The 27,972-nt window shown below is 42.8% G+C and overlaps 2 protein-coding genes across 7 annotated transcripts; both read left to right on the forward strand.

Moving 5' to 3' along the window:
• Positions 1 to 411: 411 nt before the first annotated feature.
• l3mbtl1b (L3MBTL histone methyl-lysine binding protein 1b) lies at positions 412 to 19,866 on the forward strand. Of its 6 annotated transcripts, XM_054782921.1 has the most exons (23): positions 431 to 463; positions 533 to 624; positions 2,002 to 2,136; positions 2,219 to 2,414; positions 12,637 to 12,832; positions 12,905 to 13,034; positions 13,113 to 13,164; positions 13,466 to 13,560; positions 13,631 to 13,735; positions 13,814 to 13,949; positions 14,029 to 14,120; positions 14,207 to 14,358; positions 14,827 to 14,930; positions 15,999 to 16,084; positions 16,153 to 16,263; positions 16,328 to 16,442; positions 16,576 to 16,675; positions 16,781 to 16,975; positions 17,087 to 17,197; positions 17,273 to 17,337; positions 18,649 to 18,824; positions 18,898 to 18,960; positions 19,040 to 19,866. In XM_054782921.1, the coding sequence occupies exons 3-23, from the start codon at positions 2,026 to 2,028 to the stop codon at positions 19,166 to 19,168; spliced, it is 2,520 nt and encodes an 839-aa protein (XP_054638896.1). In that variant the 5' UTR covers positions 431 to 463; positions 533 to 624; positions 2,002 to 2,025; the 3' UTR covers positions 19,169 to 19,866. The 6 variants fall into 6 exon arrangements, with proteins under 6 accessions (XP_054638900.1, XP_054638895.1, XP_054638896.1 ...); XM_054782925.1 differs by having other exon boundaries at positions 412 to 624; positions 14,827 to 14,903; XM_054782920.1 differs by having other exon boundaries at positions 413 to 624.
• A 3,708-nt stretch (positions 19,867 to 23,574) lies between these two features.
• On the forward strand, positions 23,575 to 27,923 carry LOC129185142 (uncharacterized). The gene is made up of 2 exons (XM_054781862.1): positions 23,575 to 23,834; positions 25,864 to 27,923. Exon 2 carries the CDS (start codon positions 25,878 to 25,880, stop codon positions 26,628 to 26,630), a length of 753 nt encoding a protein of 250 aa, XP_054637837.1. The 5' UTR covers positions 23,575 to 23,834; positions 25,864 to 25,877; the 3' UTR covers positions 26,631 to 27,923.
• Positions 27,924 to 27,972: the final 49 nt, after the last annotated feature.

The raw sequence follows: 27,972 nt of genomic DNA on the forward strand, positions 1-27,972 counted from the left end.
TCTCCCACAAATCCGCTCAATGAACACGATAGTGTGTGTGTTGTTACGCATGTTCACTACTCGCTGCGGTGCTTCGAGGTAAAACGTGACACGCAGCCTTAAACAACGGCAGGAATCTGCAGGTTATATGAGGACAGTTTGGTGGCGACAGTACGTCAAATGAAGCAAAAATGCTCAAGCTGTGTCGATAAATGATGATTTTAAGGCACATTTCGAGAGCGGGTTGATTTGCATGCACATGCATTGCGTAAGGCACCTGGTACTTAAGTATTCCGCCATATAATAAGCACATTGTTGTTGGATAACTTGACTTATATTGACATGAGGTGATGGTGTAATAAAATGCCAGCAAACCGTCGTTTTTTTGGGTGGGCGGGCTTGATCGCCGCTCCTTGACGTTAACGGCAGACAATGCGCGCACAGCTCCACCCAAGCCGGTGGCTTGTGTGCAACATCGCCGGTGGTAAAGTGACTTGTTATGACTGATTGTCATGCACTACTGATCACCGATTGTAAACTTTTTTTTTTACAGAGAGAGCCAAACTTGTCAAGGCAGCGCATCTTCCGCGCATGCGCAGCCTCCTCTCCCCAGCAGCTCTAAATAAGAGTTAAAAGAGAAACGAGGTGAGTTCCACATTTTTAAAAAAACAACACAGTGCGTTAGGAATGGTGATTTATTGCAAGTTTGGAGCGTCGCTGTTTTGCCAAGAAGGGTGTCTCTTGTTTTGTGTTATTATTTTCCACTCTGATTTTTTGTGAACGGTGAGAATAAATCGTTTTTTCAAGTTTCTCTAGAAGAATTTAATCACGCAACAATGCCGAAGACAATAACAGTTGCTCGATGTTACTGTCAGTCTTAATGGCGACGTGTTAAATATTAGAGAGTCGTGAGACGTCTTTTCCTGTTGTTATTAACCGGTAAACTTATTTATTACAGCTCGCCCTTAGCTGGCTGCATCCAATCACAATGCTATGCTAGCCGCTTAGCCGCCGCCGCTTGAGTTAGAACAGAGCGGAGCTAGCTGACAGTTAGCTTTGTGTCAGCGCTAGCTAGCCAACCTGGGCTGACATTCCGTGACAACAGAGGGGGGGAAAGTGAAGAAAATAACCATGACGGGGGAAAACAACTAGTCAGGAAATTACACGGCAAACGTCAGTCCTTGCTCGACACCAGGCTTCATTGTGTGTGCTTTGTTTCGAGGCTTAACTTGAGTAATTGACATAAGTTTCAACGTGTTGGTGGCCTCTTCCCCACGCGCCGCCATTTTGTACAAGACGAATGCTAATCATGGGCGCTCTCTTACGTACACTTTATTTACGGCTGGAATTAAAACAATGGAGCCGTCGTCTACAAAGTCAAACTTAACCCTCACACACACACCAGCTCGGGTCGTTTGTTACTTTTCCCAAGATTGACGCCATCAAACAAACAGAAACATCATCTTATTCCAGTGTTGAGCCTGCGTCAGGACTAAAACGTTATATCGCAGTATAAATGGGGTCAAAACGGTTTTAAGTTGATGCGGTCGCTGCGGGGAACTGCGTTCTTGTTGAAAGTGTCAAACAAATAAACCCAACACTTGTTTACGTGGAGGCAAACGGACGTCTTTCAGAGATACTGTTAAAACAAGGAAAAGATGAACTTATGTGGTTAACTTTCAGTTGGGGGCGCTTTTCTTCTGTTTGCCAGTGATCTGGATGGAGGTTCATGCTAATGGGGCCGTTTGTGAGCACATTTATCCGCTAGTTGGCCTGCAAAAGAGTGTTATTATTGGGTGTTTTGTGTGAAATCGAAGTGCATGGTGTATCCTGCAAGACGGACACATCGTCGCCATCTAGCGGTGATGTTGCATATCGCTGTTTACAAGTGCAGGTAGAGACACCCCTGCCACATGACATGACTTACCAACTCTATAGTCAAAGACTACACCTCTGATACGATTATTTAGTCATTTTTTTACACCAGATATTGCAGTATGTTAAATCTGAATGTTTTTGCAGGTGTGGGATTCTTGAGAATTGGGAATGGCTGACACTCCACCTAGTGATGGCCCCTCGCAGGGCACAGAGTTTGACATGATGGGGGCTCTGGACTGGAAGGATGGCATTGCCACTTTGCCAGGAAGTGACATCAGGGTACAGCAAGTCATCTCTCTTTGCAGCATGTCCATCTTTTGTGTGTCTGACCTCTAACCTAAATACCTTTTGTGTCCCTCAGTTCCGTATGACAGAGTTTGGCACTCTTGAGATCGTGACAGACGTAGAGGTCAAAGGGCAGGAGCCAGAGACTAAAAGTGGGACTTTGGATCCGGCGCCGTCTCACAGTCCCACCCCTCCACCAGAGGGCCAATCACAGGGTAAAACAACAGCGGTACCAGCCCATAAGAGTCAGTCAGCAGCATCGCAAGGAAAAGGTACTGATATATGTGTGTGTGTGTATATGTATATATATGTGTATATATATATATATGTATATGTATATATGTATATGTATATATGTATGTATATATATATATGTATATGTATATATGTATATGTATATATGTATGTATATATATATATATATATATGTATATATATATATATATGTATGTATATATATGTATGTATATATATGTATGTATATATATGTATGTATGTATATATATATATGTATGTATATATATGTGTGTGTGTGTGTGTATATATATATATATATATATATATATATGTATGTATATATATGTGTGTGTGTGTATATATATATATATATATATATATATGTATTATTTGTGGCGATCACAAGGTGATTTTGATATAATTATTGGCACTGTCTGTTGTTTATTGTATAACTGTTGAGTGTATGTCTGTACTGTATACGATATTTGAGCAGTGATGATAATACTATGCTATCACATCTCAGTAATATACGTGATAGCCAACAACTCCACAGTTAGACAAACTCCCAAAGTCAAAATTTATTGGAACCCGATGTAATCATTTCCTTAATTCCCAACATGATTTAATCAAACGAAATATTCTGCTGCAATGCATATTTTTTGTTTTCGTGTCACTGTGTTTGCCTTCCTGCTGTGCACACACAAAGTAAGGGACGCACCACTGGACCTATTTCTACAGTGCTGTCTATGCCAATCAATTGAAAATGTAGCAAAATAAACAACACAGTCGTCCCTTGCCACATTGCAGTTTGAATTTCTCAGCTTCACTCTTATCACGGTTTTACTAAAGTATATAAATTAATAAATGATACTGTTTTGTTTTGAATACGGCCTATTATTAGGATTTAAGCAAATATTATGTCTTTTTTCCTGAATTCAGCATTTTCAAACATGAAAATGGCTAAATGAAGTAAAACAGAAATATAAGGCATTCAAATACGTTGATGAAATGTAGTATTCAACACTGGTCACTAGGTGTCAGTAGTGTTGCTGTCATGTTCGGTGAGAGTCAAAAAGATTAGACTTGATTGCCGGAACAACAGGCTATTAATGCAGGTTTGAATTACAGTGGTGTGAAAATGTGTTTGTCCCCTTCCTTATTTCTTTAATTGATGCATGCTTGTCACACTTAAATGTTTCAGATCATAAAACAAATTTAAATATTAGTCGATGAGAACACAAATGAACACAAAATGCAGTTTTTAAATAAAAGCTTTTATTATTAAGGGACAAAAAAAAATTCAAACCTACATGGCCCTGTGTGAAAAAGTGATTGCCCCACCCCCTGTTAAATCATAACTTAACTGAGATGAATTGAGATCTATCAGTCTGGAAAAGGTTATGAAGCCATTTATAAAGCTTTGGGCCTCAAGCAAACCACAATGAGAGCTATTATCCACAAATGGCCAAAACATGGAACAGTGGTGAACCTTCCTAGGTGTGGCCGGCCAACCAAAATGACCCCAAGAGCGCAGCACTCATCCAAGAGGTCACAAAAGACCCCGTAACAACATCCAAAGAACTGCAGGCCTCACTTGCCTCAGTTAAGTTCAGTGTTCATGACTCCATCATAAGAAAGACACTGGGCAAAAACGGCCTGCATGGCAGACTTCCAAGACCAAAACCACTGCTGAACAAAAAGAACATTAAGGCTCGTCTCAATTTTGCCAGAAAACATCTTGATGATCCCCAAGACCTTTGGGAACATACTCTGTGGTCTGACGAGACAAAAGGTGAACTATTTGGAAGGTGTGTGTCCCATTACATCTGTCGTAAAAGTAACACCACATTTTTTGTTTAAATCTGATTGTTTTTCTGTGCACAAAAGCATGACATCACTCGTATTTCCGTGTGTTTTACAGAAGTGAGGATTGCTGCAGTGTGTGTTCTGCAGTGTGTTTAATTTCCGAGCCGATACCGGGTAAAATTCAGGCTCGTATTGGCGATACCGATACGATACTATGTGCAAACCGGTAAGTTTTAAAAAGTAGTATAAACTATTTCAAATTATAGCATAAAAAATCAAGACATTGATGAGACAATTTATTGATTTATTTGGACAAAATGCCGCAACAAAATCATATATCTGAAGTATCAAAAGTATCAATATTTTGTTTTCAGAATTGACTAGTAAATTTCCCCGCTGTGGGATAAATAAAGTACATACATACAGACTTCAGAGCATGAAGAGCTGGTATCGGAAGTATTGCTATTTCAGTATTGATCTGCACATTACAAACATGCGCTCCTTAAAGTGTCTGTGGCAATTTCAAGGATATTGTGCAATGGGAGTCAGTATTTTCTCCTCCAAATCATTCCGTGTAGGAGATTAAGAATAAAGAGGGCCAGAATTTTGGCTATGGCAATTCGTAGACAGTTTGCTGAGACGTCTGTTCCAAGGACCGTGTGTGTGAGTGGATGTCTGAGGCAGGAGTGGTGAGCCATTGACAAGAGCTGCTTCGCTAACACCTGTTAAAAATAATTTTTGGATGAGAAGAACTTTTGCCTACATCGGTGAGTACCCTGATCCAAGTCCTACACAATAAACCATGCCTTTTGATGACATATATGTTGGATACTGCAGTGGCATCGGATACATATCAGATTTATACATATACACATATAAACGAGGCCTGAGTCGCATAGAAAAAATGGGAATTGTACTGTTCTCAGTGACATGAAAAAATCAGATGCAGGTCACGTATGAAAAATCGGAATTGACTTGCAGTGTGAACATACTGTACATAAAAAGTTTTATTAAAAAACTGCATTTTGTGTTCAGTTGTGTTTTCATTGACTAATATTTAAATTTGTTTGATCATCTGAAACGTTTAAGTGTGGCAAACATGCACATGTGACACGTGACAAACACTTTTTCACACCACTGTGTATCACAACAGGCACAATATAAAATCCCTATGGGCTACTTTTGCGGCCGTTACCCACGCAAAGCTGAAACTCACCTCTGAACCCCCGACGTCACTTCCTGTCCCTCTCTTTTAGGTCCCCTAGAGCAGTGGTCCACAACCTTTTTAGACCCACGGCCTGGCTCGTGTTCCCACAAATCTCTGCGGACCGGGGTGGTGGTGGTGGGGGTTGTGTAGCGATGTAATTTATCTCATTTAGTATGTATTGTGTAAAACTAAGACAGGAGGAACATCAAATTAAAAGCACAAAGTGAATACAGACCCACCATCCACCACTATAAGCTTGGAGTTTGTTTTTCAGAGAGATGATTATATCGCCGCTGCTTGATGTGTGTGCTAACAGGCAGTGTGCTAGCCTGAATTAACTTGAAGCTGTGCACAGAGCAAGTACAGTAGTACCTCACATAACGCAAACCTCCTTTTACGTAAATTCCACTGAACGTAAAGAATTTATGTACATTTTTCACATCATATTACGTCAGGAATTCCATATAACGTAAAGCGTCAAGTCGGTGCAAGCGACAGAGAGACTAACAGTACACTTGGTGACACCTTCTGGCTTCACGCTTTCATTAGCTGACTATCGGGGCACCGCCTACGCTCTCATCTCATTGGCTGATTATCGGGGCACCGCCTACGCTCTTATCTCATTGGCTGACTTATCCAGCACGTCCATTTTTGTATGTGAGCTCCCTTCCTCATCGCCTCGTCGCCCTTAAACTAGTTCGCACGCATTGAAATCTCTTCTTAATTTCATTACTTTTCTTTGTGTTAAAATTACCGTAGTCATGGGCCCTAAACCAAGTGTAAGTGAGAAGAAAAAAGGGAAAAGTTTGTTGATCGAAACGAAACAGGAAGTTATACTGAAATTCTGTCGCTTCATGCTCTCATTGGTTGATGATTGGAGCACTGCCTACGCTCTCATCTCATTGGCTGATAATCCAGCGCGTCGGTGTGTTTGTGAGAGACATGCTGCTCCCTTCCTCATTGTAGTTGCCCTTAAACTAGTTTGCACGCATTGAAATCTCTTTTTAATTTGTTTACTTTTCTTTGTGTTAAAATTACCGGAGTCATGGGCCCTAAACCAAGTGTAAGGCAGAAGAAAAAAAGGGAAAAGTTGTCGATCGAAACAAAGCAGGAAATGATCCAGAAGCATGAAGTATGAAATTAAGTGATGTTGCTAGACTATACGGCCGTTCCCCATCGACCATTATACCTTATTACCTTATTTTATATTGGAATGTTACTCTACTATGTTTATGCTGTTTTCTTATATTTTCCCACCATATTTGGTGGACTTTGAATATTTTGAAGGCCCAAAGGTGTGAGTTTGGGAAGATCTTGGAACGGATTAGGCTATTTACATGTATTTTATGCTTCGTATAACATAAAATCCCTATAACATCAAGGTTCTTGGAACGGATTATTTATGTTTTAGGGGCGTCTACTGTATACACATTAGCACTCAATAACGTCATCAAACTTTACCTTGATGCATTCCCACAGAGTATCAGCATTTGGGAGAAAATATGAAGTGAAAAAACCCCGATAAAAATACAGTATAGTTGACAATCTGTGCAGAGTGGGAGAGGGCTAGCGCACGTACAATGGTGCGTTCAAGGACTGTCAAACAAAGTGGGACACTTGCAACAAACAACATAAACATGCAAAAACTTCAAACTATACTATTTTTTTTAATAAAATAATGACCCATATTTCCAAAATTGATATGCATTTACTTAAAATTGTATTTAGTTATTTACAAAAGTATGTTTTTTGTATTTTTTTTTAATCATTGCGCCTGAAAGGTTTCCTCAGCCCAGTTCGGCCCCGCCCACGGACCGGTACTGGGCCCAAGCCCGGTGGTTGGGGACCCCTGCCTACAGCAGTGTTTTTCAACCACTGTGCTGTGGCACACTAATGTGCCGTGAGGGATTGTCTGGTGTGCCGTGGGAAAGTATCCAATTTCACCTAATTATTATACGCAAATAATGTGCAGTTGCCGAGTGTCTGTGCTGTCTAGTAGTGATCGGCATGTAAGAGAAACCATGTAATACACTTCCATATCAGTAGGTGGCAGCAGGTAGCTAATTGCTTTGTACAGGCAAAATAATCAATGCATGGATGGTCAGATGGCGGTGACAGTGGCATTGTGCCGAGCGAAACAGTGATGGAGAAGTTTCTGAAAAGGAAAGATGCTAACTCTGAACTGCACCCTGGAAAAAATTTGGACCCAGATGAAGGCCCAAGTATGAGTGGAGGTCAAAAGAAAGCAAAGACAGATAGCTCAAGCAAAATCTCTTGCGTGAGGCAACACTAGTTGTCTTTCATTTGGATTTACTTTCACTGGGGATGCAAGGAAACGATTACGTTGTGCTTGGTGCTTGGTGTGTGGTGAAAAGCTATCCAACAGCACTCTGGTCACAAGTAAGCTTAAACACCATCTCCAAACGAGACTGAGAGTTATTGAGGAAGAGCGTTGTGTGTGTCTTTCTATTCCTGCCAGGATATTAGCTCTGTGTTCATCCAAACAGGCCCAGGTTTCACACTGTGAGTAGAAATGTGAATGATTCTAAAATACTTTTTATTTTTGTTTATTTGATTCCTACACTGACGTCTGTGATGAGAACAACTTTATATTGTCAATGTAGGCTATAGAGTTATTTGCTAGCATTTCTGGCTGGTGGTGTGCCTTGTGGTTTTTTCAATAAAAAAAAGGTGCCTTGCCGCAAAAAAGGTTGAAAAACACTGCCCTAGAGAACACGTATAGTAACACACACGAGCACAAGTCTTATTTAGGTCTTAAATGGCATTATTTTGTCTACTGTTTGGGTAATACGAGTGTGAAGGTGACTATAGGAGTGTTTTTTCATGTCTAGAGGGCTCTGATATGTTATAGAACGTATATTTAGAAGGTTGTAAACAGGTTTTCTATGCTCTAACTACAAAATATTTCATTTATAAATAAGGAATCCTACTTGGTGGAAATTCAGTTATCATGGTCGAGTCTGGAACCAATTAACCGTGATAAACAAGGGATTACTGTACCGTACTTAAAAAAAAAAAAAAAAATTATAACTGCGTACAAACAATAATAAATGAAAACTCTATGTAGATATTTGAACTTTAACAAATCATTATACAATATATCTGCAATTAGAGGAAGGCTTGTACATTGCGAAACATACATGGTGCAATGTACTTTATAATTCAACTGTGTTTCTTCACGTGAGTATGAGCTATTGTGGAAGCATGCACCGATCAATTGTCCAGATGAGCTATCGATTTCGCTAATTTTGGGGGATGGGTGATGGGCTGATCCTTGCATATGAAACCGATCATATCTACTGTACCTCTGCAAAGGTCTGAAAGTCAGCCACTGTCCCCTTTTGCTTTGCCAGACTGACAGCTAGCAATTGAGCTAAGGCTAAAGCTTGCTGGGGCAAAGAGCCAGGCAGCGGCCTGCTGTTCGTGCTTATGTGCAGTGAAAAGAGCAAAGCTACTACGAGGAAAATGATGGCTTTCATGGCATTACACGACCAGCTATTTTTAGTGCTGTGCACTTTATTTTTGATAAGACGCTCAGATGAGGTCTACAGTGTAACCCTTTGTACAAGTTTTGTTTGGTTTTTAAAATGGGAAAAAAGACTAAAGGAACTGATATCATTTAGTAGTTTGGACAGCAACTATCAATTATTATGATTGAGACAACTACCTCATGTGCAGTTAAAACAAGTTTGTATTGTTTCACCAGTATTGTTCAATCTTCACAATCAATCAATCTTCAACAAAAATAAGATTGGAACTTTGAAGGTAAAAAAAAACGGTATTGGCAAAATCAGAATCGGCAGGTCAGGCTTTTTAAAGATCGAGTATCGGCCAGAAAATTGTAATCTGTGCACCCATAATTTTGTGGCGTCAGCATCTGGCGTGGCTGATTCCTGTGTCTGAAATCTTGGCATGAGCTCCACGCATAGGTGAAAGAATGTGCAGGAATACCCTGCTTTTTCCGCATAAAGTTTTTCTATACAGTTGTCCCTTGCAATATCGCAGTTCGATTATCACTCACTCACTGTATTGCGTTTTTTCAGAAATGAATTCATAAATGATCGCAGTTTCGGGGTAGACTATGGTCTATTATTAGTCAAAACATATTGAAATACAAGTAATATGTAGTATTCTGGTCAGTAGGCGGCAGTAATGACACAAAACATTGAGACATTACCTTACATGACATTAACTTAACACTGCATGAAGTCATGAAGTCAGCCATGGCCTGTCCAATATGATAGAGTGAAAAAAAATCTCCTCCCATTCCGTGTGGATGTGGTATGTTTTTGGCATCTTAAGTTTAGACAAAATAAATTCGAGGCTAATTGGTTAGCTCACTAGCTTCCTAGCTAGCGGCCGTCTCGAGTCCCTGCAGAGTTTGTTGCCCAATGTGTTGTAAACAATGAATAATAGAAGTGTAAAGATGACTATGGGTGTTTTATTGCATGTCTACAGGGCTCCAATAATGTTAAAAACCGTATTTAGAAAGTCATAAATGTTTTATTTTTATGATCTACCTACAAAAATCTTACATTTACTAACAGTGAATCCTATATCGTGGAAATTCAGTTATCGTGGTTGGTCTGGAGCCGATTAACCGCTATAAACGAGGGACGACTGTAAATACCAATGCTAGCTGTGTAAGATGCTTACACACATTTCACCTCTGCTGACGTAACTTTTTTTGTGCGCCACATCCTTTACAAATGAGGCCCCAGTTCTGCCAGAGAATAAGATGTAGCAGGAGGGATCAGTGTTGACAACTTAGTCAATTGCTCTATTTAATGAGTATTCAGGCCCCTCTTGATTGTCTTTTTAAAAGTTCTGGTCTCATTGACATGAAAGCACGTATCCCATAAAACATGCACATGCATCATGGCCAATTATGCTATTTAGACAATTATGTCATCCCGGCAGTCAAGCATAGTGGTGGTAGCGTCATGGTCTGGGGCTTAATGAGTGCTACCGGCACAGGGGAGCTGCGGTTCATTGAGGGAAAGATTAATTCCAACATAGTTCTATCCAGGTTATTACTGGAATCCTCTTGCACAAGTCAGGCACTCCTCCATCTTCCTTCCTTCCGCTTGAGGATGCTCCACAGGCATTCAATTGGGTTCAGGTGTGTAAGAAACATACTTGACCACACCATCACCTTCAGCTTCATCAGCAAGGCACTTGTCATCTTGGAGCTGTTTTGGGCTCTTTATCATGTTGGAAAACTGCCTTGCGGCCCAGTTTAGATGATGCTTTACTTCATCAAGTCACACTACATGTTGGGATTCATGTTTGCCTCAATGAACCGCAGCTCCCCAGTGCAGGCAACACTCACTCAGCCCCAGACCATGACACTACCACCACCATGCTTGACTGTAAGGCAAGACCCAATTATCTTGCAACTCACTTGGTTTGCCAGCTATTTAGACAGTAATGGCTGTGTGTTGACTCATTTTCAGTGGATAGTAAACCTATACTGCTATACAAGCTGTACACTGACTGCTTTACATAATCTACTCTATTTCTATATTAATTAAAAGTGGTTGCTGAAATGTAAGGGGTGGTGAGATACTGTAATGTACAAACAAACCCACGAAAAGCAGCAGGCCCAGACAACATCTTAGGCCGTGCACTTCGGGTTTGCTCATCAGAGCTTGCTGATGTGCTTGCTGTCATATTTAACCTGTTGCTTGCACAAGCATCTGTACCGACCTGCTTTGAGTCCACCACCATAGTGCCCGTACCCAAGAAGAGCAACGTGACCTGCTTGAATGACTATCGCCCTATAGCACTCACTCCTATTGTAATGAAGTGCTTTGAAAGAATAGTCATGACCCACATCAAAAGAGCATCCCGGCAACTGTGGACCCTCTACAGTTTGCATATCGCCAGAACCGGTCCACTGATGATGCAGTCAACACTGTCATCCACACGGCCCTTTTACACCTACAGGGCCAGGACACATATGTCAGAATGCTATTTATAGACTATAGCTCTGCTTTTAATACAGTCAGCCCCCACAAACTCACAAATAAGCTCCTCACACTTGGTCTGTCACCCTCCCTCTGTAACTGGGTGTTTAACTTTCTAACAGGCAGGCCCCAGTCAGTCAGAGTCCACAATCGCACATCCAGCTCAAGAATTGTGAGCACTGGGACCCCACAGGGGTGTGTGCTGAGTCCGCTCCTCTACACGCTCTTCACCTACGATTGCGTGGCCTCCCAGAACAACACCAGCATCATTAAATTTGCAGATGACACTGCACTCATCGGCCTGATCACTGGTGGTGTTGAAACGTCATACAGAAGAGAGGTGGCGGACCTCATAGCTTGGTGTCATGATAACAATCTCCTTCTCAATACAGATAAGACTAAAGAGATGATCATTGACCCAAGAACAAGGGAAAAGGAGCCACATAGACCCCTGTTTATTGATGAGACTGAGGTGGAGAGGGTGAAAACCTTCAAGTTCCTTGGCACACACATCAGCGAGGACCTCACCTGGTCTCACAACACCCAACAAATTATGAAGAAGTCCCAAAGGAGACTGTACTTCCAGAGAAGAATGAGGAAATTTGGCATGTCCACCAAAATTGTGAGTTGAAAGTGTCCTTACCGCCTCCATCACTGTTTGGTACGGTAACTGTACAACACGTGATAGGAAGGCACTCCAGTGGGTGATCAAGACCTCACAGCACATTGTTGGGGCAGCCCTCCCCTCACTGCAAGACATTTATAAAACTAGACTCCTACGAAGAAAACACAACCTCATCAAGGACAGCACACATCCACAACACTCATTATTCACACTCCTACCGTCAGGCAGACGCTACAGGAGTTTGAAGTCCAGGACCACAAGACTGGCAAACAGCTTTTACCCACAGGCCATCAGGCTTCTCAACGAAGCACTCACACACGCCGCACGCAACACACGCACACACTCATAGCACTTTATTTATTTATTTATTTATTTATTTGGATTATTTATCTGTATTAATGTCTCCTCTGTTGTTGTTGCTTAATTTATTGGTATATATGTTTCTTATGTTCTTATTCATTTTCTTGTGTTTTCTTTCTTTTCTTGGGAGAATGAACAGAATAAGAATTTCATTGCATAGTATACCTGCCTCTTTTACTATGCATATGACAATAAAACTATTGAATCTTGAATCTTATGTGAACTAGCCAATTGTGCATCAATGTAAGTTTATCTTCTTTTTTTTGCAGCCCCTGCTCCTGTTGTCTTGTCTTTGGAGGAGTCCCCCACTACAGAAGCTTCCAAAGTAGAGGTTGCTCCAAGTGTTGAAGTTGGTTCAAACAAGGAGCTTACGCAGTGCAAGGCCTGTGGTGGTCATGTCGCTCGGGATGCCCTCCTACAGGGAAAGTTCTGTAGCACCATTTGTGCCCAGCCCTCCAGTGGCAGGTAAAAAAAACACATAACCACCTGTGTATTTTTAACAAGTTTGGCCTATGGAAATCTATTTGTTTTGTTCAGGTCATCTCCGGGCGAGGCCAGAGAGTGTCAGGTAGTGGAAAGCGAGACGCTAGGGAAACGTGTGCGTAAAAAGAGGAAGATCTATATGGATTCTGGTGATGAGGAGGAAGACAACCAAGAGGAACAAGAGGTAGGCAGTATTCGCTGATTCAGCACCACAGTTTGTGAGAACACTGCAATCACAACCGTTCCCTTTCCACATTTATAGGAGAAAACCAAGGCGACCAAAGGCAGGAGAGGCGCCAAGATGGCAAAACTTGGTATGTGACACAGTCAGATGTACTCTTTATGTCATAGTTGTCCATTTTTAGGTATGCTCACATGCAAATCACATTAAGTTTGTACATAACTGTGTCTCATGGTAGTGTGTGGGAATATAATGTGTCCATGTTTGCGTCAAGTGGATCCTTCTTGTTCCAAGATAACACACGCCCTTCCCTATCTGTGCCCATCTCACACCAAGACACATGTTGTACTTTATTCCAGTTGCATATTCAATACATTGTTGTTATCTACCAGCACCATTCAATTTCTATTTTATGTTTCTGCTCCGCCCACCAGCCGCAGCCCCTCAGAGTAAGAAGCGGGCGTGGAGCTGGCCGGCTTACCTGGAGGAGGAGAAGGCCGTCGCTGCTCCAGTCAAACTGTTCAAAGAGGTACTACTCATTCATATAGTCAAGAACCAAAACAGCGTACCTTATTTTTGAACTTCTGCTCATCCTGCAGCATCAGTCTTTTCCTCAAAGCCGCAACAGTTTCAAGATGGGGATGAAGCTGGAGGGGCTGGACCCGTGTCATCCGTCGCTGTTCTGTGTGCTCACCGTTGCAGAGGTAAAGGTGCCACCGGTGTTTGTTGAAGCGCGAGTGGAGAGTCACTTGGCCTCACTGCTCCTATCTCTTTGTGAACAGATCCAAGGCTATCGAGTGAGGCTCCACTTTGACGGCTACCCAGAGTGCTACGACTTCTGGGCGAATGCTGACTCGTGGGATTTGAAACCAGCAGGCTGGTGTGAGAAAAATGGACACAAGTTATTGTTGCCTAAAGGTAGTCACATGCACACATGCTCTGATCACGTGCCTACAGACGTGTGAAGCCTTTCCTTACACCCACTTGACTCTTGTAGACTTTAAGGATCGTGAGTTTAACTGGAGCATGTACGTGAAGAACTGCAGAGCCCAGCTGGCCCCCAAGCACCTTTTCAAGAGCCTCAACACAGTGAGCGTTTCACACCTTCATCAAGCAAAGCCGTCCACATTTTCCTTTAATTCCATTCAAACCCACATAAATTTATTTCCTCGTAGTCTGTGACACCGTCCGGGTTTCGAGCGGGCATGAAGCTGGAGGCGGTCGACAGGAAGAACCCGTCACTGATATGCGTAGCGACCATTGCAGCCGTAGTGGACAACAGACTTCTGATTCACTTTGACAACTGGGACGACACGTATGATTACTGGTGAGCCCAGCGGCGAGGTGCACAAACAAGATTTGTTTAAGCACAAGCATGAATCTTCCCTGCATACTTCATGTAAATAGCTATCTGGGGCGTTTCTTTACCAAAGAAGATGGGGTGTTAATTGGAAGCAGTTCTGTGGCAAACACTGCTCAATCAGCATTAAATAGCATTGATGAGTTAAATGTATGCATGCAGCGCATGCGGAGGTAGATAAAACTGCTGAATTCTGACCACTCCAATGTAGCTACTGCCATCCTGTAGAGTTAATTTTCACAAAGCACATCAGAAGATTGCCGACGGCCACAGCTGCCAGTGTTTTTTGACCCGGTGCTAATTAAGCGACCATTGCGGTTATTTGCTGTAAACCACAGACCCAACAACTACAGGAGACTGCGGTTTGTACAATTCACCATTTCCATAACGGGCTTCCTAATGTCCCATTCTTTGAATGTTGGTACCTGTGTGAAGGTGTGACGCTAGCAGTCCATACATCCACCCTGTAGGCTACTGCGAGGAGGCCGAGCTGACTCTGACCACTCCAGCTGGTAAGACACAGACCAAGACACACGTGGGTCAGTATTAAACTACTTTGCTGTTCTCTAGGGTCCAACTATTGTAGATATTCTACATAGATGGCAATGCTTGTCTGCTTGCTGCCTTGCTTGGCACAATCTAATGAGGTCCAATGCAAGAGCTGCATCAGAGTTTAATTATTATTATTATTATTATTATTATTGCATCATACCTAAAGCAGTTTGCAATATGGCTACCTTCTTTTGCTACAAAATACGAGAAACATCTTACAGTATGATGCAGTGTAAAGATTTATTTTGATCCAGCTCTTGTATTGGATACTACTATTATTGGTTAGGTGTACCTAATGTTCTGACTTTTAAGTGTAATTAGTTTGCTTTAACCTTTATTTAGTTAGAAGTGTTTATAGTAGGGATGCTTCGATCGATCGGTCACCAATCAATATTGGCCGATTTCCGTGAAAAGTCACGTGATCGGCATATGCCGATAAATGCCTTTCAACACCAATCACTTGTGGCTAGTACTAATGCAAGACGCAGCGATCCATGTGCATTATAGTGTCTTGCCAGTGTCATCCTCCCGCTTTGCTTCACAGCGCGCAGGCGTGCCAAAAGTCTGCCGTGTGGAACGTCCCTACCAACACCTGCCACGAAAACTATCTTGCGGGGGCAGCACATTATAAAGCTTTAATTTAATACAGCATTTGAAGAACAAACACTTGATGGAGTATGGTGAGCTTGGCCCCCCTTTATTAATTAAGTACTAATTTTATTAGTAATTACCTATTTTTTTGGGCCTCCTGGCTGTCAAGGGACTATGTACTTGTCCTGACTTTTCCCCTTTATACGGGCACCCCTGGCCAATAGCACTCATTATAAATAAATTGGAATGTATAATTATTCCATGTGATCGGTATCGGCCGATTTCAGTCCTGGATGATCGGTATCGAAATCGGCAGCATAAAACCCTGATCGGAGCACCCCTAGTTTTTAGTGCTGTGTAGGAACGCATGCTTCTTTTGCTGCTAGTGCGCTCAACACATCATTTGGCTGCACATAAGATTCAATGTCAAGTGAGGTGACAATGTCGTCATTGGCTCTCACCAGAATATAAGCAACCGAAGAGTTTTTCCTGGGAGAAATATCTGGAGGAGACGGGCACACAGGCCGCTCCTGCTCGGGCCTTCAAACCGGTACGTCCCACACAAACACACGTACACAGTGTGAAATGAACTGTGCCTAACGGTAGCTTTTGTGGCAGCGCCCGCCGCATGGCTTCCAAGTGGGCATGAGGGTAGAAGCTGTTGATAAGAGGAACCCCATGCTCATTCGTGTTGCCACCATCGCCGACACAGACGACCACCGGCTCAAGGTGCACCATCACCATCACCACTCACACACGGGCTCAGGTCTTACACCTACATTTCTTTTTTTAGATACATTTTGATGGTTGGAGTCCAGAGTATGACTACTGGGTGGAGACTGACTGCCCCGACCTGCACCCTGTAGGCTGGTCTCACAAAACTGGACACCCTCTCCATCATCCAAATGGTGAGGCACTTGTGTTGCGCTCCTTGCCAAACTTTTAATTGGAGTAGATGACTCAGCAGATAGTAACCCCTCTGCTCTTAACCTGTACAAGGAAATGGAATCTGTAATGGATTAGAAATCTGTGTCCTTTCAGGTTCTAATGATGTGGTGAGTCCCCCAGGACAGGGATGTCCCACCCCGGGATGCAACGGGCTCGGCCACATCAGAGGACCTCGTTATGGGACACATTACACGTCAGTCCTGTTTTTGCCCTGTCACCTGAGATAGGCTCCAGCTTTAAAAATGATTTATAAATATTAAAGGTGACATTTCGGCTCAATAAAGTGTGCCCTGTGCAGTCAGGTGAGCTGTCCCTACTCAGAGATGAATCTGAGCAAGGAAAGCTTGCTCCCAGACCGTCTCAGTGGAGAGCGACCCCTCACGCTCAGTGGCCCTCTGCCCCGCGGGCGGCGCCCTGAACCGAACACAACCGCCACAACGCCGACAGCATCAACACCAGACCTGCCCGAGGTGGCCGACAACTCCCACAGCAGGTCCGCCTCAGCTCATATACAAAGGGTTAACTCTTCACAACGCCTCCTCGCTTGTGCTTTGCTTTCCAATGCAGTGCTCCGTACCTGAGGGTCAGTTGTCTCTGTTACTAGGAAACCGGTGGAGGCGGAAGCTGAGCTCTCAGGCCGCAGCAGCTGCAGCAGCCAGCCGGAGCCACCAGGCGGTGTCAGCGAGCTGAGTCAAAATGGAACCAGACTGAAACGGTAAAAAGTCTCTTCACACCAAAAAAACGCAAGCAATGACATTTTTCTCGTAACCCTCCAACATTGTTACTGCAGGACTGCTCCAGTCCCCAAATATCTGAAAATGCACTACGTGAAAGAAGAGGCAGTCGATAGTAAAGGTGTGTGCCAGCTACACAACGCACTGGATTTATGTGAATTTGTTTGGTTTGGGGGGGGGGGTTAAACAATTTCCCCACTTTTTACTAATTATAAACTCTGAGGGCTCTGCACTCTATAGTCTTATGTTAAATATTTGATGACCTTGCTCTGATACAGTTTGTAAGTAGCTAATGTGGACGGTGCGTCATGAATGAATTATGAGCTGCTTCCATTAGTATACAACTTGTAAGCAACGCTCATCTCTCATGACTTATGTGTTTTAGAAAGGCAATATATCATGTTCATAAACCTTTATGAGAAAGTGGTACCAGCCTTTATTAACTGTAGGCAACTTTGCAAGTGACATTTTAACATTCATTCAAGTGTGTAACTAAGCTAACCATGTAAAAACATTAACATAGTGTGCCTTTAAAGATGGCAGCGTAATGTGGTGGTTATGTGCGTCACAAATGCCAATGTGTAAAAGTAAGTTAACCACTGTTCATATTAAAATGGAAAAACATTTTATTAAAAAATGTATCTTTAACTCAACCAAAGATGTATTTATATGTTTTTATAAACCCGAACACTCAGACCCAAAGACTAGTATTGATTTTTTTTGTGCGAGAGGCAATAACAGGTGATGATGCAAGTGCACACTCATGGAAGTCACTGTTAGAGCAGTTTGAAGCCATAAAAACGGCCACAAGGTGGCAGAAGTGCATTTGATAAGCGCTCGGAATGTGAATTTGAGTGGAAAAAACATACATGACAGCAAGGAGGAAGCGGAAGAACGTGGAGGAGTGTAGCGTGCAGGGGGTTACACATTGTAGGAACATTTTAACGCATTCTCCCTTTTTTAGTTGGGAACTGATATTTTCCTGAAACTTAACTGCATGTTGTTCTACTGCAGATTACTAAAGAACGGAAAAAGATAGAGACAAACTTTTTTTTTCTGATGAAAGACGGGAGTCTAATCTTTCTTTTGGTAGGTTCCATGTTTATAAAGCCATAGAACACTGTAGTCTGTGTGCCTTGAAAGATCAGTCAAAATAGTCTAAAATGTCTAAAGGGTTATTCACGTCACATCTCACATGTCCAAGTGTGCAAAGAAGTTAACCGCTGTTAATAGTTTATGATACGTAGAAACAAAGCGCTCACCTTTTACTTTGTGTAACTTGTGTTCAGGCTGGTCCCTCTTTTGGAATTGTGTATTAAAGTGTTGTTTAAAATATTTTTTAAAAAAGCCAAAGAAAAAGCAAAATGAATTAAATATAAAGAAAAACATGGAATATAATATAATAGCACAGTCTCTCTGCTCTGCCTCGCAGCCTCTCCGGCAGACTCAATTTCCCTCCAGCAGGCCCTCCACGAATCTGTGTTCTCCCCCGGCCTGACGGCGGCTCCCCACCACCGGGTGGCGCTGTGCTGGGACAAACACTGTCAGCTGCTGCCTGAGGTTCTGGGGCTGACGGCCAAGCGGGTGGCGGCGTGGAGTTCTGAGGAGGTGAGTGTAGAGCGTACACACTCGGCATTGTTGCCGATGAGCCACTTCTTACTGGAGTGTGTTGTTCCGTCAGGTGGCCACTTTCGTGAAAGGGCTACCAGGCTGTAAAGAGCACGCTGCTACATTTAAAACCGAGGTAATCAATGATGTTTATAGCATCTTTAGTAGTGATCACTCTGTTCATATCTACTACCCTTTTTTTCCTCTCTCTCCAGCAAATAGACGGCGAGGCCTTCCTGCTCCTCAACCAATCGGACATTGTCAAGATCCTGTCCATCAAGTTAGGCCCCGCCCTCAAGATCTACAACTCCATCCTCATGCTGAAGAACGCCGACGAAGAATGAAGAGCTCACCCGAGCGGCTCCCTCATGACTCCCGACACAAATGTTTCTTTGGACACTCCGCTCCCTCCTGGATGGATAACAAAAAAGTTAGCTTCACTTGTCGTTTACTGACTTTACTCAAATAACTACACACACCTTTAAACACTTTGCATCCATTTTTTAAAAATGAACTGGTGCTTTCGGAGCTCCAAGAAGGTCGCTTTTACAGTTTTTTAAGCTTCTAATAGAATCAGTGAGAGGTTTTTCCTAAAGGCACTATGTAGTGTCTTCTGTAGCCACTAGAGGGAGCAAGAGCTGTGGCTTGGATGAGAGTAATGTGACAAAATGACAGCTTTTCTTGTGAGGGACAAATTGTTCTGTCAATGAAATGCGCAGTCACTGAAGAAGCTTTCTTTATTTTCCTTTCTTTTGATGGCACATGAATGTAAAAAAAAAAAAGCATCTGTTTTCTGTTTTTTTCCTTGTCAATGTAAATAGAGTACAGCTACCTAATGACGGTTATGCAAACGCTGCAAGAAAAGTCAGTCTCACTACAACTTTTTGGAATGTGTTCACAGCGAGTGTTTATAATGCAAACAGCTTTTATTTATGTATTCTAATTTAAGGGCGAATGGTACGCGGTCTTGGCTCAGAGGAAGCTGTGGCTGTTTTGGAATGTGTGTGTGTGTGTATGAGAGCGAAAGAATGGAATAAATAAGATGCACACTGACTTATGTCCTCACTTGACCTCAAATCTTTTCACACCCTCATACTAAATCCTCCAATATTCTGTGTTTAGTTGACTAGTGGAAAGTATTCTACATGTAAGGCCAGTCTGGCACAGCGTGACAAGACTAGCATTTCACACCTGTACATGTGAACGTTAAGTAAAACAATATGCCTTTTTGGGCATTTTTAGGGCTTTAATTACAGCGCCAGCATGTGGTGTGTTTGTCAGGAAAATAGCACAGGCAACACAGTAGGGGCGCATGTTTTGACACGTTCTCACCCTTTTGTGTGCTGCGGTTCAGGATTAGCTTACTTCCATGCGCAAATGCATATTATGTGCAATGTCCAAGTATGCACACTTGGGATTTACATTGAAATGGCCAGGAAAAAAATCAATGTCTAGTGGGATACACGGTAGTTGTCTACACTCAGCCTAAGACGGTGGTTCTCAATTATTTTCTGTCATGCCCACTGCGGGACAGAAATGTTTTCGCACCCCCCTACTATTGAGAAACTGACCATACCTGTTTATTTATCTGTACTGTACAGACTGAGCTCAAAAGTGAAACCAACAAAATGGCGAGCAGGGAAGCATACAAGCGTATTCAAGAGTCAACTTGTATGCTGAGTGCAACAAATTCACACACGTTGGCAGGTCTGCACTAATATTGAAAGTCCTTTCTGCCTCTCATGCCCACCCAAGAGGGGGACCGGCCCCGCTATTTACGAAGCACTGGCCAAAGGTAATGCCGAAATCCCTCGTTTATTGCAGTTAATTGGTTACTCGCCCGTGATAAGTGAATTTCCACTAAGTATGATTCCTTCTTTATTCATGGAATATTTTTGTAGTTATGGCATAGAAAACCTGTTTGCAACCTTCTAAATATGTTTTTAATATTATTATAGCCATCTAGACATGAAATAACAGCCATATAGTCACATTTACATTCATATTACCCAATACAGTAGATATCATCAGAGAAAATATGACCTTTAAGATAGTTTACCTGGTAGGGGAGCAGAATCGATGGCAGACAGGAAGTGACGTTGGGGGTTCAGAGTTGAATTTTGGCTTGTTGTGGGCTGTGGCCACAACAGTAATCCATGTTATTAATTATTATGTTATTATTATTGTGTCTGTTGTGCGGGAATTTGAACCTGCAATAAAAGCCGGTTGTTCAAGTCTGGTGCTTCGATGGTGGTCTCACCAAACGATTACTGATTTTACATTTTCTAAAGCAACCCATGTCGATAAGCACAGATGTTTTTTTTATATTTAAAGAAAAAAACAGCCTGCATCTCAGCTTTGAGTTATCTGCGACAAGGCGTACTATGAGTATGAAGTTGTTCTTTTTACATTACACTTTTTTGCTCATTGTTACTTTTTATTTTTTTTAAGCCTTTTTACAATTTTCTTTTCATATCCTTTTTCTTGTAATATTATGTCTTTATTCTCATCATATTTTGACTTTCTTATTGTAACGTTATAACTTTTACACAACCTAATTTTCCTAAAATTGCAACTTTTTTCTCTGTTTTGTTTCTCATAATATTACGACTTAAAAAAAATACATGTACACATTTCAGTCTTAAACATTTCAACTTTATGCTATTTAGGATTTCATTCTCCAAATAGTCTGTCTTTATTCTCATAAAATTACTGCACTTTTTTCCCCCATTTTTGCAATTTTTTTAGTTCTCTTGTTTAATTGTATTTTTAGAATGTGTCGAGGGCCATAAATGGTTGCCAGACTGCACTTTGGACACCCCTGCTGTAGTCCTTACACTGGTCCTTTGTTAAAAAGGCTTAAAAAAAGACGTCATGTACATTTACAGACAAAGCTTTGTGTCATTATTAGTTATTAGTACACATTTTTGCTGTTGTTTGTTGTTGTTGTTGTTGTTGAATGTATTTCTACGATGTGCCGCAGGCCAAAAATCGTAAAAAGTGAGGGTGCTTGGCTTTGCAGATGCATATTTAACAGTCATTCAAGTGTAACAATAAGTTAACCACTGTTCATGTTAAGATGTAAATACAGTCTACCGTAACGTTAATCACGTGTAACGTGAGCGTCAGTCGTGTCGCAGTGTGTCGCAAGTGTAAAAAGAAGTTAACCACTGTTAATAGTAGCTCGTCGTGTATGCAGTAATCCCTCGCCAATTCACGCTTCAAATTTCATGGCTTCACTCTCGCAGTTTTTCAAAAATGAACCAATTAACAAATCATACAGTTTGTGCTTGAATGCAGCCTATTATTAGTAAAAGAAATATGCATATTTAAGCAAATTTAACATTTTTTTCCCAAAATTAAGCATTTTCAAGCATAAAAATTGCTACTAGAATACTAAATGAAGGCATTCAGAAGACGCATTCAAAGATGATGATACTGTATGTAGCATTCTACACTGGTCATTCGGTGTCAGCAATGTTATGGTAATAATCGCTGATCGCTGGAACAGCAGGCTTTTATTGCAGGTTTAAATGCTCTCACAACAGGCACAATAATATGAACAAGATAATAATCAGAACCAGAACACGGGCTACTGCTACGCCCGTGACCCAGCTACAGTCAAGCTAAAAGCGACGCACTCATCTCCCTGAGCACGAGTTTTATTTACAGTGTGTCTTAAATGGCTTATTTTCTGTTATTATGTCTAATCTATTGGGTAATACGAGTGTAAAGGTGACTGTAGGGGTGTTATTTCATGTCTAGAGGTCCTTTGGGGGGCGGGGCGCAGACCTGAAGACCTTCTATGGCTCTCCTGTGGCCTCTGCCATCTTCTATGGTGTGGGCTGCTGGGGGCGCAGCATCACAGCAGCTGACAGGAAGGGGCTGGACAAGCTGATTAAGAAGGCCGGCTCTGTCCTGAGATGTCCTCTGGAACAGGTGTAGGGGGTGGGCGAGAGGAGGATGACAGCCAAGCTGTCCTCCATGATGGACAAAGACTCCCACCCCCTCCAACACACACTCACTGCACTAAGGAGCTCCATCAGTGACAGGATGATACATCCAAAGTGTGTGAAGGAGCGATATCGCAGGTCTTTCCTTTCTGCAGCTGTCAGCCTCCATAATATAAACTACCTCAAAAGTCCTGTACGATAACCATGCAATAACTGTGCAATAAACCGTGCAATAAACCCGTGGCTTGATCAACATGTGCATAGCTGTAAATAGTGTATATAACATCTTGATTTGTATGACCTTCATTTCAAGTCACTGATAACGGTCGGGTCTGGAACCAATCACCTTCAAGAAATGAGGGACATCTTTTCATGTTCTTAACAAGGCCGGTTCCTCTTTGGGAATTGTGTATCAAAGTTGTTTTCAAAAAGCCAACAAAAACAACATTTCTAAAATAATAAAAACCCAAACGCCCTCGGGCCGCACGTTGTACACCCCTGCTGTAGTCCAAAGGTTGCAACCGACACAAAGCACAACAGCTTTGGCTAACACTTCAACACATGTTGCATCTATTTTTGCATTGTTAAGATTAAGGCTCCACTTTTTTTTTTGGTTCGGGAAAAAAAAAGTGGAATTACATCAACGTGAATGTCAACCTCCAAGAATAACACGACTCACCGTGAGACTGCCCCTCATTCCCACGACCCCTCCTCCACAAACACACACACACACACACACACACACACACAAGCATAAAGCACACACACACAGAGAGAGAGAGAGAGAGCGAGAGGAGGCAGAGCAGCTTTGCAGCACTTTTCTAACAACACTGTTACTTCCTACAATAAAACAAGGTTTAGTGTGAGTGTGGATGACTGCAGTGGCTCACACCGCACACGGGCTCAAGGAGGATAAACGTCAGAGGGTGGGGGAACAAGGTGAAAGTCTCCATTCGAGCACTGCAAGCCAAAGATGACGAGGAGCGGATAAGTGGACGACCGAGGCAACTGATGCTTCTCGAGTGGGACGATGATTGGTGCTGAGGAGCAAAACAAGGCAAGTAAAAGCAACCTTGTCCCTCTTTTCTGAACTGTACCGCAGCAGTGCAGCCAGCAACAGCTCTCTACATTGCCAAAAGCACTTTGTGCCCTTCAAACCCCCCCCCCCCCAAAGATGAGTTGGGAATGACTGCATTGACAAAAGAGGTCAAAATCGTGGAAGACGGAGCAGGAAAACTGCGACACTCTCAGGTACTTTTTAAACATTGTAAAAAGGATGGAGCGCAGCCGCGTTTGTGTTGATTTCTGCAATCAGCGGCCGGCGCTCTGATGAGACCGAAGCAGTGGATGGCGACATAAGTCGGCATCGACCAAAAGCCGCACAAAAAAATCATAATGCGTAGTAAACGGGGAGACGACGTTAAAATACACGAGGTACGATATACAGTATTTAGATCACAAAGTGAGGCCTGGGGGCCTTTTATTCGGCCCTTGAGATATTAAAAAAAAGAAAGATACAGTAGAACCTTGGTTAGGGTCATTCATTTATTCCAGAAGGTCTGACTCTAACCAAAAAGGACGCTAACCGAATCAATTTTTCCTATAAGACCTAATGTAAATCCACTTAATCCGTTCCAGAAAGCCAAAAATGTTAACACAAAACACGTTTTTATAGTTTTACAATTCTAGTCTTACATGAATGAAATTACATTTTCCTTCACTGAAGACATGAGCCTTGATGTGAGTGTTCCCAAAGACACCCAACGGACACCACCTTCCTGTTTTGCCATGAGTTGTTTTTTACATTCGAGAGTGTTTCTCACCTCAGAACCCAAAAAGAAGCCACAGAAAGTTTCAAGTGCCAGCATTTTGATAAAGTTAGGTGAAAAACACCATTGAATTGAATTGAATTCAAGAAAGAACTCACGGCAAAACAGGAAGGTGGTGTGCGTGCGGTGTCTCCCTGCCACGTGGTGTCTTTGGGAACACTCACATCGACGATAACATCTTCAATGAAGGTCAAAGTAACCTTCAATGTTCATATATCCCTTTCATTTGTCATTTATATGCATTTAGAATTGTGTAATGCGTGTAAAACTGTAAAAAATGGTTAGCATTGGGAGAGTTCCCTGTTTTTTTCTGCACAGCGTACTTCCTGCAGTGGCTATTGCGTAATATTACTGACACCTAGTGACCAGTGTAGAACGCTACATATCACGTCTTTGAATGCGTCTTCTGAATGCCCTATTTTGTATTTCCATTAATTTTGTCTTTTTATTCTTGAAAATGCTCAATTTGGGCCAAGAGTACATAAAACTAGCTTAAATATGCGTTTTTTCCACTAATAATTGGTCGTATGGTCAACCACAAAACATCAACTGAATGTTTAATGAAAAATGTATTTATTAATTCGTTTCCTTAGAAAACCCGTGATAGCGTGAAGTGAAATTTGAACAGCAAAGGGGCGAGACCCGACTGTATTTGTTTTTTTGTCTGTATGATGTTCGTTACTCCTCCTTGGTTTACGGAAAATGACGGAACACTGGGGGAAACGCTTCCAAATAAGGGCAGAAAGACAAAGCAAAAGTGAACAAATGACATTTGTTTTTCACCAAAATGTCATGGTTTCACGGAGAAGTCATCGGTTGTGTAGTTTTTGCGTGAGCCTAAACAAAAACCCCCAACACACTAACCAGAACGATGCCAGCTGCCTGTTGCCAGGCAGAGTTGTATATCATGACTGCCCCACAGGCCAATGTAAAAAACGGGGTAACCCCTTAGGCTGTTTGAATAGACTGACAGGAAGAGGAAGTCTCACACTTGAATACTTATTGAATCACTACTCTGTATTAAATATAACAGCGCTTTCTGCCGAGTGGTCACTGATGGTTTCAGTGTATTGGTGTATGAGGATGAGGATGCAGCATGCAGCCCCACAGAGGACAGACGTCTCATTAACTGAGCCACATGTCCTATTAAAGCAGCTATTTCCTGTTGTTTGCACTCATGTGTCCTCTCCAAAAAACCCATCCCCCCGGCCCCTCCCCACTCGCCTCTTTACTAACGCGGCACACTTTGTCTCCTAGTTGAAAGCCAAAGGATGACAGCCGCCAGCAGCCCTGTCAGCAGCCCCGCCTCCTCCCGCTCCTCACCTGCCTGCCTCCCAGCAGCATGCCACCTGAGAAAAGGCGGAGCTTCCCGAACCCGGCTGCACCTGCGCTCCGCCCCGGGCGCGTGGCTAATGGTGGGCGTGGCCGTGGTGCTGGCGGGGATGAGCGTGGCTGTGGTGGGGTATGTGTCCGCAGTGCCCAAGCCCGTAGGGGGACGCGTGGGCAGCCACGTAGAGAGGATGAAACTGGCGGGGCCCGTGGTCATGGGCCTGGGCCTCTTTATCTTCATCTGCGCCGCCACGCTGCTCTACGAGAACCGGGATCGGGAGGTCCACAGGTTGGAATCGTCGGATGACCTCGAGGACCTGAAAGGGGACCTCGGCTGGGATGACTCGCAAGAGCAAGCCAGCTTCAGCAGTCAGGAGCAGTGGGAGGGGAGAGACGGGGAGCAGGGGTGCTTAACACTCCCCCTCTCCAACCAAGACCGGGTCCTCTATCCCCTCTCTCTGTGTCTGGACCGACAGAACCATGAGCACACCGGAACATCACGGCCGTTTCGCACCGAAGCCGAGGACGGGGCAGAAAGGGAGGGGAGGTCAACTCTTCTGGCCAGAGTTCTGCACCACCAGGAGCCAAGTCCTCAATCCTCCTCCTCCGACCTGCCAGTTCCTCACTCCTCCACCTACTTGGATGGTGAGAACTGTAACACACGGACGGCGTCAACACTCCTGCCCGAACCTTGAACACCTCACCGGGCTTGAAAGAAGAATGGAAGATTCCATGAGATGTTTGTCTTGTGCAGGTTTCAACATTTTCGAGGGGTGCAGCTGAGTGTTTGAAAGTAAAGGAAAAACATGGCCGACAAATTAAACTGGACATTTTTCCGACATTCCAGTTTTCTGGGATGGTGCCTACATCCCCTCACACACAGAGATTCTGCAAAATCAGCGTATCAGAGATGTAACAGTAGAGCCGGCATTTATTCACCCGTGTCTTTCACACAGAACTAATATCCGTTTGCATGTCCATTCATCGACATGGCCGATGTATACGATACTTGTCGGACAGGGACAGTTGCTTTCAACACAACAGGATGTGAGAAGTGAGTGTTAAACTTTGCACCCTCTTCCGCTATTCCCTTTCACACATCCGCTGTCCTGAGATGCCGCAAAAGACGCCAGTGTCTTTCACACAGAACCCAGTGACTTAGCTTTTTGCAAACCTCCAACATGTGCAATATTTGTCTGCCGGTTACAATTCCTTTCATCACAACAGGGTGGGAGAAATGCTGAGAACTGTCACAGTTTTCTGCTATTCCATTTCACACAGCCGCTGTCCTGCCTCTGCCCCTTTTATGCTGAGATGCCGCATAATTTAGGATGTAACAGCAGGGCCTGCATTGATTTGCCTGTGACACAAAAGTGGGGCCTCACAGACGTAAGAGTAGATCCCATGTTTATTCACCTGTGTTGGTGCATCAGAGCCGTAACAAGAGAAAAGGCATTTGTTGCAAAATTGGGGCACAAGCTACGTAATAGTAGATCCAGCTTTTATTTGCCTGGTTCATCAAATATTGAGGCATCGGGGCCGTAACAGTAGATCGTGCATTTATTTGCCTTTGTCTTTCACACAGAACCCAGCCAAGCAGGACACTGCTGTGTTTCATAAAGAGAATCTGTCTTCCAAAAAGTGTGTGATGTGTGAAATACTTGTGGGACACTGACGACTGCTTCCAAAGATTGTGAGTCAGGTGTTTTAACAGGGGTGTCCAAACTGTGGCCAGGGGGTGCATTTGCAACCAACAGCTGTTTTTTTATTGGCCCGCGGCACACTCTAGAAATATAATTCAACGAGAAAACAAAAAAATAACAACAGCAAAAATGGATAAAAATCAGTAGTAATTTTACAAGAATGCAGTCAAAAATATGAAGAAAAAAAAGTTGCGCACAAACGAGAAAAAGTCGTAATTTCATGAGAATGATGTCGTAATATTAGGAGGAAAAATAACATCCTTTTAGGAGCATAAAGTTGAAATATTAAAGAAAGATGTCATAATATGATGAAAAACAAACACAAGCATGAATA

The sequence above is a fragment of the Dunckerocampus dactyliophorus genome, chromosome 7, assembly GCF_027744805.1.
Source record: "Dunckerocampus dactyliophorus isolate RoL2022-P2 chromosome 7, RoL_Ddac_1.1, whole genome shotgun sequence".
NCBI classification, from domain to species: Eukaryota; Metazoa; Chordata; class Actinopteri; order Syngnathiformes; family Syngnathidae; genus Dunckerocampus; species Dunckerocampus dactyliophorus.